Consider the following 19,547-nt stretch of genomic DNA (forward strand, 5'->3'; position numbering starts at 1 on the left):
TTAAAAAGACATGTTTCCCCCAGCAGGCCTGGAATTCTCACTGTATAGACCAGGCTGGCCTCAATCTCACAGATATCCACCTGCCTCTTGAGCTGGGACTAAAATTGTGCACCACCACACCGAGCCCCTTTTCTTTTTAATCCAAATATTTCTCCAGGATATAGTCTGATAACCTTACGCAGAAATGTGAATGACTCATGTTCCTTGATGCTTTTCATTCATGGGAAGCTTGATTAGAAATAAAAAGCCTTAAATCAAAAGAATGAATCTTTATTGCTAGAATTAAGGCCAGACTCTGCAGGTGATATGAAAGGAAGTAGAATTTTTTAAAAGTTCCTTAAACTAAAAATGTCTGCAATGAGGCCAGACGTGGTGGTGCACACCTTTAGTCCCAGCACGCGAGAGGCAGAGGCAGGACTCTGTGAGATTGAGGCCAGCATGGTCTACATAGCAAGACTAACTGGCGCTATAGGGAGCTATAGGGAGACTTTGTCTCACCCCCCCCCCCAAAGTCTGCAATGAAAATCATTGTTTTGGGCTCCAGTGGTTCATGTTATTTATTGACCTGGCTAGGCCATGGCACCTAGTTTAAAAAACATCACTGTAAATGTTGTTCTGAAGGTGCATTTTTGTTAATCACTGATATTCCAAGTGCTTTATGCTTGTTTCATATTAGCTTTTTCATATTTGAATGTTGTGAAAATGTATCAAGTATCCTGTTATATTAGAAGCTTTCTATTCCTATATCACTTCACTACTCTCTACAATCCAGTGAAGAAGATGTGATCATCTACACTTAGAGTATCAGCCAGTCAAGAGAGGTTAAGTGATGCCCTGGTGGCAATTAATTAAGGAGATAAGGAAGCATGGTGGCTTCTTAACTCAGCCTAGTAAAAGTCCTGCATAGTCTCCTTGTATGAAATTGAAAAATGGGAACTGAAGCAGGTGTTTCTACTTCCCTAAAATGTAGTCCAGGGGAGGTATAAACATCTGATAAAGCAATGGGCCAGCCGTTATCCGAGTTAGGATTCTTCAGGGAAGCAAAGCCAGTAGGATATGCTGGTTATGAAACACACACCTGGAAATTCAGGTGAGAACTGATTTAACAGTCTCGAGTCCATCTTCTGTTCTGCATCAGGCTAGAAACTCAGAAACTTGGGGGAGGGCATCTGTTGCAGTCTTCAGGAGAATTTCTTCAGGATGCATTGCCTGCTTGTAAAGCCTCCTCCTGATTGAGACCCACTGCACTATGGAGAGTCATTTGCTTTACTTAAAATTCATTGGTTTAAATGTTAAGCATGCCTAAAAGTACTTTCAGAGCAACATTTACACTGGTGTTTTATAAAAAACTGGGAAGTGTGGCCTAGCAAAGTCTACACTTAACATTAACCATCACACTCCAAAACAGTGATTTTCATCATTGCATAGACTTCTGAGAGTGTCTGGATTCTTCACAGCTCTTTCCTTTGTTGTCAACACATGGGGCCAGTTTAGCAGATAGAATGAAGTGGGGTATAAGAGAAGAGCTTTTCATATATTCTGTGGAGTGTGTGTTTAAGTTTGTTCTTTTGACAAAATTCATCATTTTTTTTCCTGGATGCAGTCACGAATTTTGACACATTTTTTGCTTAGACTTTTATTAGAGGAAGCATTACCCTAGCTGGAAAACACTTGCTGAGAAGGGAGGTTTTCAAAACCCTCAGGCAATATTTCTGGGTCTGGAGGGCAGCTGGGCAGGGGAGGAAGGTCAGGGGATTGGAATGCACATAGCTCACCCCTGTGCATATGAACTAGGAGGAGCGGTCTGTGGGGCTGCTAGCTGGAGGGGAGGGCTATAACAGAGCAGGGCATCGTTGTGAACACTGAGTGAATGAGTAAATTTGCTTTATGAATGCAATGGGAGAAGTTCCTCTACTGCTTATAGACAATTAGAAGTCAGAAGAAATATAGCTATTGTTATTTTTGTTTTTAAGTACAATAACATAAAGTACTACAAGACTAATAATAAAACAATATGTCTGTTATACTCTTTAATACAACTTCTCAGGAGAAAGGCAACAGTACTCAACATGGTTTATGCTCTTTTGTTCTCTGTATATGAGGACAAATAAAGGACAAAGTGGTTCAGTAATGCTTTGTCACATGAAGGCTATGATCCAGTGCAGTCTGGCATGGTGCTGGCTGTTGCAGCTTCTGTAAGGAGCAGGCATCCATGGGTCACTCACTGCAGTGCTGCAGGTCAGGGCTGCAATTGAGGGAAGTGCAGGTGTCTTGGAAGGTAGTGTCTAGCTAACCTTGTGACTCAAGTCAGGCAAAATTACCACAGAGCTTATCAGAGACAGTTGCAGCATCTGGATTACCTCTTGTGTGGGTTGCTTGGGGCTTAGGCACTTCCTTCTGTTCTTTGCTGGCTCCCTTACTAACTCAACTGTTGCCTAATTTCCAATCTTCTCACTCCCTATCAGCCATAGCGCACCTTCCTCTAGTTGGTTCTTTTTCTAGTCTCCAAATATTTCTCAATCCATCCATTCTTTCCATCTCTTATCTCAGTGATATAGTTCATGCTCTTATCATTGATTGCTGAATTATTTTAGTACCCCTCATGGAGTCTTTTCAGAGTTTGACCCCTCCCCTCTTCAGTCCCTTCTTTTTAGCTCTCAGATTCATCCATTTATCTATAAAGACACACCACTGATAACATTTCTGCAGCGGTCCAAGTCCTGAAAGATCAAATCTAGGTTCATTCATTGCATGCAGGACCCTTCAGTCCCTCCAGCTCCTACTTCTTTCCCAGCCTTATCTGGGTCTACTTTGACAGTTTGCCTTTCAAGTGTCTTGGGCATTTCCCACTTATTTTGGGATATTGATTGGATGGTCTTTCTCTACTGCCTTCACTATCTTCTTCTAATCAGCTTAATACCTCCTAATAATGTAGCAATAACCAGTAGATAAATACATTCCCTTCTTCCCTGGTTGTAGAATATTTCAAAGTAACCTTAAATTATTGATTAATTAATTACTAGTGTCTGTGTGTGTGTGTCTGTGTATAGGTGTGTGTATCTGTGTGTCTGTATCTTTGTGTGTACTCCTGACATAGTGCATGTGTGGAGGTCAGAGGACAACTTTCGGGAGTTGGTTTTCTCCTTCCATCTTTGGTTCTGAGGTTTGCATGGCAAGTGCTTTTACCTGCTGAGCCATCTTGCCAGCCCCAAAGTAACCTTAAAAGTGAAAAATGACAAGCTGGGTGTGGTGGTCCATCCCTTTTGGAAGCAGATCTCTGTGGGATCAAGGCTAGCCTGGTCTACATAGCAAGTTCCAGGCCAGCTGAGGCTACAGGGAGACCACGTCTCAAACATGTAATAATAATAATAGTAATAATTAATAATAATAATGATGCCCAGGGAAGAAGAGTAAGAGACCCTCGGCATTTTTAGCCCTTGTTGGCAGATGCTCCTCTTTGAATTTCAGTGCACATGGGATCCAGTGCTAAGCCAGTCTGTAAGAACTAGGATTTTGAATACATGAGGAGCCACTGCCTACACAATGAAAACTGTAATAATATAAGATACATTACTTACCACAACACTTGGGAGGCAGAGGCAGGTGGATCTCTGTGAGTTCAAGGCCAGCCTGGTCTACATAGTGAGTTCCAGGACAGCTGGGGCTACAGGGAGACCCTGTCTCAAAAAGACCAAAAAATAAATAAATAAATAAATAAATAAATAAATAAATAAAAGAAAAGATACATTACTTTTTGGTTTCTTCAACTCAGGTTCTAACTTCAGACCCCTGTGCTATCCCCAGTGTACCCCATTTCTACCTCACAGTTGCCGTTGGGTTGAAGGAGCCTGTCAGATGCATGTGGATGTGGAAGTGCCAGGGGCTGGGAGGGAACATTGGTGTCTTCAGATTATATTGACCATGCCCTCCCCACCAATGATTGCCCCTGTAGAGCCTTCAGGCTGCTTCTGGGTTGTGCACAGGACATAAGCCTCCTTTGATCTGAGCCACTCCACACCCCTTTCTCTGTGGCTCCTTTTCTGGCTTCAAGACATCCTTACCTGAGAATCACAGATGTCTCTTGCAGCCGAAGGGCACCTTTATGTTTTTAGGCTAGGGTATCTCTTCATCCAGAGACCTCTGTCTCTTTGTACAATTACAGTCTTAACAGGTCAAGGCTAGTGGGAAATAAAAACCAGGTATTTTTTGCAGGCTGATTCTGCTTGCTGTCCTGCCATTATACTTCCTGTACAGAGACCTAGGAAAGGAGGGGCCCAGATTAATTTGTGTGAGGAAAAACCTGTTGTAAAGACAAGGTGAAACTTGAGGCAGCCCCTTCTTGTAGATGTAGGGGCTTTGAGCCACATAGTTGTTCCAGATAGAACTCAGAGTTCTATGACTGGCAGGTAGGAAGAACCCGAGTGTTAGTAAAGGGAAGTGGAATGCACTAAACACTAATCGTTAGGACCAGGTTGTGGGATTGACCTGTCACCAGCCTATGTGCTGCATCCCAGCTAGGTTGAGTCCCCCATATGCCAGCTCCGAGGTGGGATATCTCCTTGTGTCCAGGCATGGATCCTAGGTCCCAGTCATGTGCAGTTCAAGGTGTCAAAATCATCCTCATTTAACTCACATGTGACAATCCTTTCTTTAGAACAGGAATTGGGACACCTGGTGCCCAAAGTTTCAGAGACTTTGTTTTAATACAAAAATAAAGCTTTTTTTTTTTTTTTAAATGGAAAGGTGATTTTCAACTCGACTTAAGTAATAACTACTTGAGTGGGGAACACAACTTTGTAAGAACTATCAGCAAAAGCAATTTTCTGCAGTTTCATTAATGAAAGCAGGTAATAAAAATGAAGTATAAAGGACCCTAAAGATATAACCTTCCCTATCTACCAGCAAGGAGCAATTAGACATCCATACTTGTTTTCCGTGTCCAGGCATTTAAGCTTTCGCTGTTGTCTCTCATACTGGAAACAATGAGTTCAAAAAAGAAGGAATAAGGGCTAGAGAGATGACTCAGTGGTTAGGAGCACTGGCTGCTCTTCCAGAGGACCTGAGTTCAGTTCCTAGCACCCACATGTTGGCTGACAACCATCAGTAACTCCAGTTTAGGTGATCAACACCCTCTACTGGCCTCCACAGGATTTTGCATGACATGAATGCACTTACACACAAAGCAGACAAAACACTCATACACCTAAAATAAATAAATAATTAAAAAAGAAAGAATGTCTTGGGAAAACACAAGGAAACCCCAAATACCTAAAACTTGGAAAGGATGGATAAGGGAACTTGTTGGACTTTGTCTTTTGAGACCTGTAAGTAAAGTGAGAATCATACATACATTGGCCATGCTAGCCAAATGCATTCGGTCCCCTGCCCCTGGATTGATCATGCACGAGAAGGGGCATCACCTAATAGCTACATTTAAAGAAGGCTTCCTGTACGTTGGATGTTGCTTTAAGAACTTTTCATGTGTTACTTATTCCGCCAATACAATTGAATATATCAATTCTGTTATGCTTCCTGTTTCTCAGATGAAATAGCCCAAGCCTAGAATAGCCAATTTTCTCAAGGTCATGTGGCTGTTATCCAGTTCACTCTTTTACATAGTATCTTTAGATTTCTGACAAGCTATCACAGGTGGTAGATGGGGTATGTGTTATCTTTTTGGAAAATAAAAGGAAAGATAGAGCGGTAAGAGATAAGAAACCAGAGCCAGACCTGCAACAGGCAAGGAATATATCTTCCTTTAATCAAAGAAGATACAGTGAGAGGTAGAGGCTGTCGGTGGGAACCAAGCATCTACAACTAGACAAAGAAAACAGGAGGATTTTACACTGGGGTTGTGGGACACAGCTGCACTTTGTGGGGAGTTAAATTAGTGCCTGGTTTGGTGTCCTTGAGGGTCTCTTACTTCTCAGACTAAGAGGCGGGTGAGTTATCTATGGCACTAAAGGAGACAGGTGGGCTCCAACACTTTCTCTCAGGCTTGGGAGTGACCAACTGATAAGGGGTGAGCAGAGCCAGGCTTGAGCAAGCCCAGGCTGCCAATTTAGGGCCAGTTAGACATTTTAAGGGATTTATGGATTTACCTAATGAGGCTTATGGCTCTTCTGCAGTTCACACATTCTATCAGTATGATCTCTGCAAAGGTTCTGTTCCCAGGCCTTGGGACCTACACGAGTGATAATAGCCTGTAAGTTCTTTCCGACAGGAACTGCACCCACATGCTGGTTGTGAAAAACTTGGAATCAGAGCCTCTCTGGTGACTTGGAATAGGATAGACCTATGGGAGCAAGTTTAGCATGGCAGGGGCAGATAAACACAAATCAGTAGGGAGTCAATAGCAGTAGTGGTAGGTCAGTTGGGCAAGGTTCCTTGGAATGATGAGTCAGCATCTCTAGGAGTCATACAGCTCTCTGACATTTCCTAGGCATTTAAAACATGAACCACAATAAAAGAGATTGAACTCAGCACTTAGTTTTTGCTGGATTTCCATTTAACTAAAATATTTTGGTAGCTGCCTCCTTTGTGTCTGGTTTTATCTCCTTCTCTGTAATTCCCTTCTTATTAAAAACAAATTTTGCTCCCTTTCTATTGATTAGCATTGTCCCTACCTCCTCCCACCCTCTGTCTTTCCTTTTGTCTCTGAATACAGCAATGTAACCTTCCCTAACTTTTGAGTCTCAGACTCACATATCATTAAAGAAGAAAAGGGGTCAGGTGGGGATGGAATCAGACTAAAGAAAGTGCCTGTGTTCCACATCTGAATTTTTTTTTTTTTTTTTTTTTTTTTTTTTTTTTTTTTTTTGTCTTTTTGAGACAGGGTCTCCTTGTAATCCCAGCTGACCTGAACTCACTATATAGACCAGGCTGGCCTTGAACTCACAAAGATCCGCCTGCCTTTGCCTCCCAAGTGCTGGGATTAAAGGCATGTTGTCATTAATTTGCTTTGAAAAATGGGTAGGCCAACCACAATGCATCTATACCATGACACTGTGGATGGTTGATGGTACTGGGTAGTGCTCTCTGTGCTTTGGTGGTCTTGTCTGACTCAGCTGATTGACTTTACAGTGCAATTCATATTTTCATGATTGTATTATATTATTCCTGGAAGACGTATTTTAAACTTAATCTGTAGTTATAGAGATATACTTATGTTTACTTACTGATGTTTGGTCTCACATCAGAGACAGATTTCGTCTGCATGATTTGCTGCCCCCAGTTTAAGTTCAGAGACTTGTCAGATCACTGCAGGAGGAGACAATGCAAGACCTTTTTGGACTAAGACAAAAAACATCGCTGTAGTGTCACCCCTATCCTTCCAGCTTGATTTCAGATTCCCTCAAGGAAGAAGCCTGTAGATGGTTAAAACATACTCTTTTTTTTTTTTTTTTTTTTTTCCTGGTCTTTTTGACACAGGGTCTCCCTGTAGTCCCAGCTGACCTGAACTCACTATGTAGACCAGGCTGGCCTTGAACTCACAGAGATCTGCCTGCCTCTGCTTCCCGAGTGCTGGGATTAAAGGCATGTGCCACCACGCCTGGCTAAAACATACTTTTAACTGACTAACATAAATAACATCCACAGAAAATGTATGATCCAGGATTGCCTAGTTACAGAAGTGTTTTTGAATTTGAGTTTGCCTTCCTAATGTGTTTCTGTTTTGTGTGGCTATTTTCAGAGATGTGTTTGCTTTTCTCTTAGGTAAATTATTTAAAATGTCTTTCCTCTGCAGAGACTGCTTGCAGATGCTGAAATACAAACTAGTTCTTTATGTTTGTATTTCTTTACTTTTGTTTTGTTTTGCCTTTTGAGATAGTTCCTTTCAATGAAGCCCAGGCTGGCCTCAAACCAGTGATTTTTGTGCTTCATCCTGTAGAGTGCTGACATTATAGCACTGCATCTATTTCTATGCTATTTTGGTAGTTTTTGTTTTGAGGCAGGTCTTGCTGTGTTGTCCTTGCTAAGTACTCCATATGCAGTAGTCACTATGTAGGACAGGCTTACTTATGATAAAGTTCTTTCTTATTTTTCTTTTGTGGTGCTGGGTGCTGCGTGCTTTGAACTTTCAGTAATCCTCCTGCCTCAGTACTCTATGATCTCAAGTACTGAGATCACAGACATGTACTAACTACCATGCTTGGTTATTTCTATGCTTTTTAATATGATTCAATTAAGGTAGAATTGAAAAAAAAAGATGTTTCTGAAACTTGAAAATTTGTTATTTTGATACTTAACATGGTCTTTACCATTACATAGTAAAAAATTCATATATAACTTTTGTGTGATAGTAATTCAAAGAATATTTTTTGTTATCCTGTTTGTCACACTGACTAGTTTTGTTCAACTTGATTAAAAATAATTATAGACATTAAGTTTTTAGAAATATTTTATTAATTTTATTTAATGTATGTGAATGTTTTGCCTGCATATATAGAAATGTATCCATGTCCTTCCATACCCATGGAGGCAGGAAGAGGATGTTGGATCCCCTGGAACTGGAGTTACAGATGGTTGTAAGCCACCTTGTAGGAACCTAACCCAGGTTCTCTGCAAGAGCCGTGAGTGCTCTTAACTGCTGATCCATCTCTCCAGCCCAACAACAAATTTCTTTAGGCTGCATTTCCTAAGGTTATGGACTTTTAAAAATAACACAATATCATTATTACACCTTACAAAATTAACAGTCATTTCCTTATATTATCTAATAAACTGTCATGACTCATGTTCAGATTATTGCAGTTTTCCTTAAAGTGTCTTTTAAAATTTTTTTAAAAAGAATTCAGAATTAAATTTAGAAGAGCTCCTCCTTTTCTGGAAATATGCTTCATGTTATTGATCAGCTTACAGAATCTAGGGCAGTTATCTTATAAAATAGCCCACAATCGGGATTTGTCCAATTGTTGCCTCATTAAAAAAATTAAATTTAAATTTGCATATAGAAGTGTGGGTATTCTTTAGAGGGGGGGAATGTTAGAGTAGCAAAAAGCCTCATAAAGAAAGGAAGGAAGGAAGGAAGAAAGAAAGAAAGAAAGAAAGAAAGAAAGAAAGAAGAGAAAAAAAGAAAAAAAGAAAGTATATGGAGATGTTGACAGGGAGGGAGTGGGCGTGGTTTTGGTCAAAACACCTTATGTGCATACATGAAATTCTTAACAAAGTTTTTTTTAAAAGTTAAAAAAAAAAGTGTGGGTAAGTGAGTGTGTGGGCTTGTGAAAGTTTACTCCCCAACTTGTGTGATTTGGAATAGCTTGTGTGATTTGAATCAGCAAATCCTCATTTTGGACTCTTTCCCTGTTACCTTTGGAGAACACACAGTGCCAAGACGATTTCCTGGCAGTTTCTTACAGGTCAGGGTGCTTAGGCTGGGTCATGTCCACATTAGGGAGTTCCATTGTCCATATCTCAGATCCCATACTGGGGTTTCAATTAAAAAGTTATTGTTCAGTTCCCCTTCTAAAAATGTCACATTACGTAATTATCCTGGCTTTAGGAGATTTGAGTTATTTTTGTACCATGTGAATGAATTGGCTATTAGAAAAGTCAGAGCTGTTTGATTTGTCACAACCTAGCGTTTTTCATTTTTTGGTTACAGAGACTTAACATCAGTACAGAGAGTAGTTCACATTTCTTTAGGAAAAAAGAGGCGAAAATTTTAAAGATAGTATGAGTCCAGCTTTGTCTTTACCTCCCAAGTTACTCTTTCCCTCCCTGGTGAACTAGTTCCTTCTTTTATCCTTGTTACCAGCAAGTGGTGATGACAGAGGATGGTGTGAATTGGAGTCTTAAGGGGTCAGGAGGTCAGAGAATCCCATACAGCTGTGAACTTGGTTTGTGTATAATTGCTTATTTGTTTTGCTCTGCGAAGAGGTTTCAATAGACTCCATTAACTTTTCAATGGTGCCCATCAGCCAAAACTGTTAAAAACACTGGCTTACACAGTTGCTTTTTCAGAGAGCTTTTGATATTTTCTTGAAACATTTCCTTTTGGTGATTTTGTGTGTTAGTTATTGTCCAGAGATAACCACTGTTTACATACTAGTTGTCTATTTATACGTGTACAGGTGTGTGTACACAGATCTATATAGAATTTTTAAAGGACTCATTCTATATGAATTATTTCCTCTTTACTAAATGTAGATCAACATTTTTGTTTAATTGCTGCAAAGTAGCCAATGCTGTGGATAAATAATATTTAATCACTTATGGATGAACATGGATAGTTGTATTTTAATAGGAATCAATCTTTAGGTGTGAGAGCAGAATAAGAAACAGGAACCTGGGGCATTTGCTGCTCACAGGACCCCTTTTCCTTTGTCCAGCTTTTTCCAGCCCTCATCAAAGGTTAGGCTGTAATCTTTGGGTCAGAGAACTGTTTACTTTTCCCCAAACTAAGAAAACACAATAGAATTCTAATACTATTCTCTCTAGTCCCAAGATAGTGACATGATTTGGCAAACCATTACCAATCTATAGAGAATATAATTTTAGTGATATATCCATTTCAAACCAGTTACATTTAAATAAATTCTCAATTTTCAGCATTTAAATGTACTTAATTTTGTAGCTTGTATCTTCTGTCCTAAAAGTGATTAGTATCGTTTTGTGGAAAAAAAAATACTGTAACTCTTAAAAGGTTTGATCCATGTAGTCAAGAAGGGGAGTTCTCTACTTATAAAAAGTCTGATGTAAATGTGTATAGTCTATGTGTTCCTGTGCTATTTTGCTGAAAGAGGTCTTCCTGTTTATTTTTTTTCCTCTTCCTTTTCTCTTTTATCTGGTTGTCAGTGACAGGACCAGATTGGAGGCTATGCCAGTCAACACCCTTGGGTCCGGGGTAGTAACTGTTCCCATCTGGCTACATGTGATTAATAGTATTTGTGTCATGGCATAAATCACATTTTGTTGTTCAGTCAGCTGAGACTTTGGCCATTAAAAAAATTTGCTCTGCACAAATCGATAACCCACGGTTTTTGGAAAGGAGCAGTGCTTTATCAGTTATTTCTCCACATCTGTCTGTAAAGATAAACAAATTACTAGTCTTACTAAAATAGTGCAGGTGAAGAGAAATACAATCTCAAAGATAAAAGTGACCTTAAGTAAGGACAGGTAGGAAGCCATTTTGAGGAACACAGAAGGCAACCAAAGAAACCCGATACTTCTCTAAAGGTCCTTACAAATGTCACCCTTTCCTACTGCTCCAGCCAAGAGCAACCTCAGAGAGCTCAAGATGAATTTTCAGAAAGTTTGGGGAAATAAATTGGGTCAATAACAGCATCCTGTGTCTGACTTTATGCCACTATGGGTTGTACCTAAAATATAAAGATATTTATTTATTTATTTATTTATTTATTTATTTATTTATTTATTTATTTATCTTGTTTGCATAATATTACCACTGGGAAACTGCACATAATTTAAATAAATAAATTAACTAAGGTGATAAAATTTCTTGCAAAATAAAATGGAATAGGTTATTTTGAAGGGGTTGGATAACAGAACTAAAGATGAATTTTACATGCCTCACTTTGTAGGGATATGTGAACTTTTACAGTAATGGTATTGACCATTTGTAGCTATGGACTTGAATGGATAAAGGTGGGTTTTGTTAGTTCTATTTATTGGGTGAGTCTGTGGATGTGGCTCACACAACCAGTTTGTGCTACAGTTTCCACTGTGAGTACTCCATTGTTTTTGCCTTGAATTGGGGCTCACCTCCCTGATTTCTGCCTGCAACTTGCCCCTCAGGAATCCATGCCTGCAACTTCCATTTCAAGGATTCAAGTTATGCTAGTTTGACATCTTCACCAGGAACCTCAGCAAAGGCAAATGGTCAAGCTACTTTAAAATTTTTCTAATCCAATTTACAGCACAGATAGCATCCTTTCTGTCATTGAACCAGACAGTCTCTAAATAGTCACAGACACAACCGGGTGAAAAAGGGAAGGAATAGCACCTCGTGCCTTTTTCTCCTCTAAGGACGATGTAACTGCTTTTTGCACAGTATGCCTGCTAGATCAAGGAGGAATAACCTTCAGGCAAAGTGTTTTCGGTAAAAAACTCGTGTTTCTCATCTTACTGTGTGATGCCCAGAGCTGAGAAGAGACCCGTTTCCTGTCACTGCACTGCATCATCCTCATCTACATTACTGGCAGTTGTTCCTTGCTGGAAGTTTAAATTATCTCAAGAACTCTACACTGAGTTCAGATGTTTGTTTATTGGCGCTGCCTTAGGCTTTTGAAAACAGTCTTTTGTGTTCTCCTAGTCTTAAGTAAAGGCTCTTCTCTGAATCAGCCTTCCTCCCTCCTTGCTGGGCTCTGGGAACCTGCTTCAATCTCCTGAAGAAAATTAAATAAAGAAGACACAGAGCTCCAAACGGGTCAAAAGGAGGCTCCAGTGGTGAGGCAGCTGGAAACGGAAAGGACCCAACATCCTGCATTTGTGCTTTGGTTTTGAAACTTCAAGTCAGTTGCGTTAATGAATTAACCAGCGGGCTAGTAATGGAAAATGTTTCTCTTGTCCTGGTGGGGGAGCCAGATACTATAGATTTGTCACAGGAAGGCTGTTGATCCTGGCTTCATTGTTGGGCCAGTCATTTGTGAGCTGGTGGCCGGACCGCAGGCCTTACACTTACTTCTCCCCTACAAATCTTCATGTATTGTAACTGCTTCGGTCTTGTTTCTACTGCCGCAGAATTGGCCAAGAAAACATGGTGAGCCCTTAGGATTCGTTTTATTTTTGTTTGTGTGTGTCCTTAAATCTCTGAGGACTGTGCACTCTGGAGGCGGGGAGGGGGCCAGTGTAATCGATGGTCACATGTGAGCTTTTTGCCGCTAATGCGTTTTCCTGTGTCATCCTCCGTAGAGTTCCGGGAACGCGTCCTACCGCTGTTCAATGTCTTCCTCTGCGGATTTTTCGGATGAGGATGATTTCAGCCAGAAATCTGGCTCAGCATCTCCAGCACCCGGAGACACCTTACCCTGGAATTTGCCTAAACATGAGAGATCCAAAAGAAAGATACAAGGGGGCTCAGTGCTGGACCCAGCAGAGAGGGCTGTGCTTCGGATAGCAGGTAAGTGGGGACCAGAGCGGCAGGAATCCACCCATCTGTTCCCTGGGAGCTGTGTCTGCTAGCTGATGCACTGGGCAGAAATTCGTCTCAGGTGGGGGAGGAAATGACCGTGTTTACTTCATGGAGCAGTTTCCCTGACTCCTGGTGACTAAGCTGTTTGGCTCTGTTCTCAGGTTGAATAAATCGATAGATTTGAAATGCAAGCAGATATTTACAGACATCTGCATTAAACTTTGCTGTTGACGCTCACTAACCAACCAGGCAACCTGAAAGTATTAATGCCAATGATGCTTCATGTATTTGCCTAAGCTGTGGAAAAGCAGCCTTCATTTTTTCTTTTCTTTTCTTTTCCCAAGGGCACCAAGCTGCCCAGATCTAACACAAGAAGATATGTGACTTTTGGTAGATGCAGAGCATATTCTAGCAACTTGAATATCTTTTTTTAAAATGTAGCTTTTCTATCAACATTTCGTGCCCATCCATGGGAGCGTTGTGTCCTTAGTGCCTCTGAGGGGCCATCATGCACTCTTGATTAATTAATACACAGGGAGATCCAGTGTTTCTGTCCTGTGTTACGGGGTGGGGTGTTCCCTTGCATGGGGCCGCCCATACAAGCAGAACCAAAAGGGATAGCTTGTCTGAAAACTGAGAACACTGTGGAAATCTGCTCTCCAGGCCTGTAGTTCCAGTGGGGTTTATGCATATGTGGTCTGCGCAAGCCAGTGGCTTTCCCAGTAGTGGGCCCTGCATTTACTTAATAGTTTTTTCCTCTTGGAAATGGCAACAGGGCAAAATGACAGTGTGTGTCCCTGGAGATTCACTTGCAAAGAAAGGCCAAAGGCCAGATGTTTTTTGAGTTTGTGTCTGTGGTTCAGGCCTCCTTTTCTCTCCCCTGCCCCAACTTGTAAATGGCCAGGAGGGGGGTTGCTCGCATGGTTTCTTGTGCTTTGACTTCCCAAGGTAATGCAAAGCTGGGACTTTCTTTGGGGGGAGGGTGTTTGGGGGTCAGGGACCATCCCAGGTTACAGCCATGCCGGCAGCCTAGAAAGAGCCTCCCTAGGGTGCCCCCAGTGGGATTTTCTGATTATCGGGGAAGAACAAACAGCCTGGCCAGTCACTCTGTAGTCAGGGTTTCTGGGGCAACAGCCTTGAGCTTCTTTTGGCTTCTGTTGTGAGATGCTGGCTGGTCTCACCCAGCCTTTGAGTAGGAGGGGTGGAGCAGGAAGGGGAAGGGGAGGGAGGATGGAGAGGACTGGGAGCCAAGTGAGAGTGAACTGAGGTGGTTTTGGCCTTGGCTCTCACCACCCTCCTGCCAATAAGTGTTTAGTCACTCAGGCCTGCCTCCTTCCCTCTCCCTCCTTCCCTGCCTCCAGCCTTCAAATCCCATGAAGGTCTGAGGGCTCAAGAAGGAGGAGGGACACTGCCCATACCAGACGAAGAGAGCAGAGGTGAAGGGAAGGTGTGTGCAAGTGGTTGGCAAGCATGGGGGCATCAGGATAACTGTTGTCTACGGTTTCTGTGGGAGGTGGATATTTTGGTTTGGTAGTGAAGAAAGGGCATGTGATTGAAAGACAGGGTAGGTATTTGTCAGTGATAATTAATGTCATTAGAAAAACTGGAGAATATTCTACCTGGCACATGTCATGGGAAGTTGGTATTACCCATCAGTGTATACTGTAGGTTAGGAAGCAATGAAAGAACTAGGTGCTAATAGTATATAGGAGACAACACAAGCTGTAGACTCCTTGTCCACTGAGTTTCTTGGGCTAGTTAAGAGATGAGTGCTTAAGACTTCAGAGTGACCTACTTTTAAAATTACACTAATTCTTCAAAGGATAAAGTTGAAAGCCAGTCCATACATGTCTGTTTAACCCTCTGTGTATCCAAATTAGCAGATGTGGGTATGTTACATATTAAATTGGCCACTGGTTATCCAATGTAATGATAAGAACACAGTTTATGTAAGGGAACCTCATGGTGTGAATACTTTGAAAGCATGTCACCCAAACTTTCACTTCTAAATTACTATACATTAAAAAGTTATTTATTTGCTGGGTGTCGTGGCACATGCCTTTAATCTCAGCACTCTTTGAGACAGAGGCTGGCGGATCTCTGAGTTTGAGGCCAGCCTGGTCTACATAGTAAGTTCCAGGCCAGCTGGGGCTACAGGAAGACCCTGTCTCAAAAAGACCAAAAAAATTTATTTATTTATTATTTTATGTGTATGCCTGCATGTATGTAAGTGCATCTGTGCATGTAATGCCCATGGAGGCCAGAAGAAGGCATAGGGTCCCCGGAACTGGAGTAACTGGCAGTTGTTAGCTGCTATGTGGGTACTGGAAACCAAACCTGGGTCCTCTGGAAGAGCAGCCAGTGCTCTTAACCACTGAGCCATCTCTCCAGCCCCCTACTATACATTTTTATACTCTGCTTGGAACTTAGCTCTTCTTTGAAATTCATCCCTTGTGAGAGATGGAGTGAGAGCTTAATATTTTTATTTTTAAGACCATGAAAGTAGAATTGCTTGTGAACTATCTGCTGAGTCAAAAAGCCATATGGGTGGTAGGTAGGGTAGCTTAATTCATCTGTAGTTAACAAATACTGAGCTGCTGAAGTAAAACAAAGAATAGCACATAGTTCTGCTTTGCAAAGTCATTGTTTAATAGGACAAATAAATGTGTTGCCAGACAATTACAACGTGCTTTGAGAATGAGTTATAATGGTTGGAAACACCAAATATTAAAAGAACCCAGAGTTATCTAATTAACTTGGGGAAGAAGGGAGGTGTGGGAGGCTCCTGAAATGCTCTGAAAGGAAGTACCACTGAGCTGAGATTTAAAGAACTTGATAGAATCAATGTGACAGGGAAGGCTACTTCAAAGGGATGGAACTTCATGAACAAAGGTAAGGATGTGCTTAAATTGAAACTGCAAGTAGTGTGTGTAGCTAAGCACAGAGGTTGGAGAGGAATGATAGACATTGCCCTGGTGTTTCCTTGCAGTACTGAGGCCCTGGGCTTCTTACGCTGTACACCGCGGAGAACCTCTGAAAGATTTTTAAGCAGTATAACAATATAATCAGGTTTGTGTTTTAGTAAGTCATTGGTGATGGTGACATGTTTCTGACATTTTATATTCTATATTTATAGGTAGATATACCTAGGTATGTATATATTTATAGTTTCTTTTGTGGTGTTGGGAATTAAACCTAGTACTTTACACATTTTAGGCAAGTTCTATACCTTCTACTGAACTCTCAAGCCCACTTTGTATTTTCAAAAGTGTGTTTGCAGGAAGAGGATGTAGTTCAGTGGTGAAGCACTTGCCTTGGATACCCAAAGCCTTGGTCTGATGTCCAGCACTGGGAAAAAGTGCTTTTATGTTCATTGTAGCTTCATTAGATTAATCTGTAAGTGTAATCTGCAATTATAATATTTTCACTTTCCATTTCTCAGGGCCACTGTGAGATAAAATGTTTAGATGTAAGGAGAGGGCTTTGTAACACTCATTGTATGAACGCTTTTCATTTTTATTTTTTATTTTTTTATATTTTATTTATTATTTTTATTTTATGTGTATGAGTGTATTGCCTGCATGTATGTGAGTGCACCTGTGTCAGGCAGTGCTGCAGAGGTCAGAAGAGGGCTTCAGATTCCCCTGGAACTGGAGTTAAGGACGGTTCGTAGCTGCCATGTGGGTGCTGGGAATCAAACCCGGGTCCTCTGCAAGAGCAGTCAGTGCTCTTAAACCTGAGCCATCTCTCCAGTCCCACAAATGCTTTTTATATGGGAATAATACAGATCTGTTGTTCTTAGCTGAAGGACATTGTAAGCTGGAGCTTTCAGTCTTGAAGAACCTGTAAAGATAAACAGCCTATCAGTGCTAATGATGTTTTTAAAATAAGAATTTTTTTTTTTTGGTCTTTTTTAAAGACAGGGTCTCCTTGTAGCCCCAGCTGGCCTGGAACTCACTATGTAGACCAGGCTGGCCTGGAACTCACAGAGATCTGCCTGCCTCAGCTTCTCAAGTGCTGGGATTAAAGGTATGCACCACCACGCCCAGCTAAAATAAGAATTTTTTAAAGTTAGAATTGATTAGTTAATTGAAAGATCAGATTTTATACTTAGGTGAATTTTGATTTAATTCTGCTCTGCCACTAGTGAGTTTGTGTTGTTGTTTTATGAGACAGAGTCTTATGTAGCACAAGTTTTCTCTCAGTGTGACACTTAGCAGAGGCTGACCATGAAATCCTGATCCTCTTTCTCTCAAATGCTGGGATTACAGATGTGTACCATGCCTGATTCAAGTTGTGTCACTCAGACAATTTACTGTACTTTTTTAGGTCCAGTTTCTTTATTAAGAAATGTGGTCATTACTGTGGTAATAAATAGGATAGTAAATGTAAACTATTTTGCAGATTATTTGCTACATGGAAATGACTCTCTAAATAAATGATAACATTTATTTATAATAATAAATGTACATGGCCAGGTACTTTTCTAAGCAGTTACTAATAAATCTTATTTAGGCTTATATAAGAACCTGACATAGTTGGTACTGTGATTTTCTCCATTTTTTTTTCAGTTCAGAAATCTCCTGAGAGAGAAGTACCCCAAAATCATAGGCTAGGGATTGGATTCAGGCAGTCTTTACTTCACATGCCAAGCTGTTTCCTGCTATGATTTTGCTACTTCCCCATGGACTATGCACTTATTACTAGCATATTGACTCACTCTTATGGTTTCAAGAATGCTTGGGGCAGAGGTGAACCCCAAATACTGTTTTGTTCATTTTGGTTGGCTCCTTAAATGGACAGTTAAAAATCATAAGACTGTGGGGTAGAGAGATGGCTTGATGGTTAAGAACACTGGTTGTTCTTGCAGAAGACCTGGGTTTGAATCCCAGCACTCACACAGCAGCTAACAACTGTCAGTAACTCCAGTTCCAGTGGATCCGATGGCCTCGTCTGTCCTCCATGGGCATTGCATGACATGGGTGCACTTACCTACGTGCAGGCAATACACATACACATAAAATAAAAATAATAAATAAAATATTAAAACATCATAAGACTGTATCCTACTGGGGGCTCTGATGAAGACCCAGACTGTGCCCTCAGTGACCTTACATACTATGAGTTCTGAGAGATCTGTGTCTGCATAAATGTGGTCAGTAATGGGATCACATTGCTAACCCTTAGATTCCAAGTTGTCCCAAAGTTACTTTATAAACTAATGTGCACATGAATGGCACATTGAGGTTTTTTTTTTTTTTAAACCTAAAAATTCTAGTGATTTTTAAAGACTTGGTAGGACCAGGGATCAAACTAAATGGTCAGGTTAGAAAAGGGAGAGCGTGGTCTTGCTTTATTTGAAGTGATGAAACTGGGCCAGTTGCTCAGGAGGACTTACTTGCTCTAATTCTACTGAAATTTTCTTTCAAGAGTATTCATCCTCATCTATAGGTAATAGAAAATGGTTGTAATTTCACAACTTTCAACATCAAAAAAGAAAGAAACATTAAGGGCAAAAGGCACTGCAGTACTTGTGAAAGGAGGAAATAGCAGTTGAAGGTTTGGAGAAGGGATATAGGTCAGTCATTGATGAATGGATTCATCTAAGCATGCTAATAGTAATAGGTAACCCTTAACCCATTTCCTTTCAGAACTTAGCGGTTAGACATTGTTACCACCTCTGTTTTCCCCATGAAGAAACTCAAGAGAGTCAGTAACTTGCTAGTGTCACACTGAGAACCCAGGATTCCATCTGTGGCAGCCCGGACCAGCCTTTGTTCTCATGTCTGGCAACCAATTGGTTCATCTTGGGAACCTTAAAATGTACGCATTCTAGTAAATGATAGATCGAATTTAAGGGAACCGTATTCACTTTCTTCAGTTACTGGGTACTGGTATTGTGAGCAGCGAATGATAAGTAGAGAGGTGGGTGTCTGTATCTGGGCTGCTATGAACCAGTGAGTGCCTTGTAGCACAGCAGCAGATGCGCCAGCAGGCTCTGGGGGGCAGAAGGGAGGGACCGCCCGCTGGTCCTCCAGCAGTCGGGACGCAGGCGCAGGCGTGGTGCGCTTGTCAGGCCCTGACGCACCCGGCCACCTGCAGAGGCCTCCCCGACCCGGGACGTCCCCTGGGCGCGGGTCGCGGTCCCCTCCTTGCCCTGTGCTGACAGCGACCTGGGTCCTGTGCCCTGAGAAGGGTGGGAAAAGCATTTTCAACATGGTCCATGACGCCCCTTCCCCTGGGAGAGCGGCCTTCGCCTCTGCAGGGGCAGCGCACATCGGCGGGCGCCCAGATCTGCAGCTTTGTTTCCCAGACACCTGTTGTGGGTCCCAAATAGAAACCGCGCTGGGGACCGGCCGGGCCGGGTGGGCGGACCCAGAGGGCGGTGCTGGCCGCGGGGCGCAGCCGGGTCCGCGCCTCTGCCCCTCCCCGCGCGGCCAGCGTCTGCGGCGCG

The 19,547-nt window shown here is 41.7% G+C and overlaps 1 protein-coding gene across 11 annotated transcripts in view; it reads left to right on the top strand.

The window, feature by feature from the left end:
- The window catches only part of Dst (dystonin), a 489,235-nt gene that overhangs the window by 121,580 nt on the left and 348,108 nt on the right, over positions 1-19,547 (top strand). For 10 of the 11 annotated variants that reach the window (XM_029570114.1, XM_029570107.1, XM_029570103.1 and 7 more), the window contains exon 4: positions 12,874-13,081. In XM_029570114.1, coding sequence (XP_029425974.1) covers positions 12,874-13,081 — 208 coding nt within the window. Of the gene's footprint in view, positions 1-12,631; positions 12,722-12,873; positions 13,082-19,547 lie in introns of those variants that run through there. The other variant, XM_029570109.1, reaches the window with a different exon arrangement.

This window comes from Nannospalax galili, unplaced genomic scaffold, assembly GCF_000622305.1.
Source record: "Nannospalax galili isolate Female #2095 unplaced genomic scaffold, S.galili_v1.0 scaffold582, whole genome shotgun sequence".
NCBI lineage: Eukaryota > Metazoa > Chordata > Mammalia > Rodentia > Spalacidae > Nannospalax > Nannospalax galili.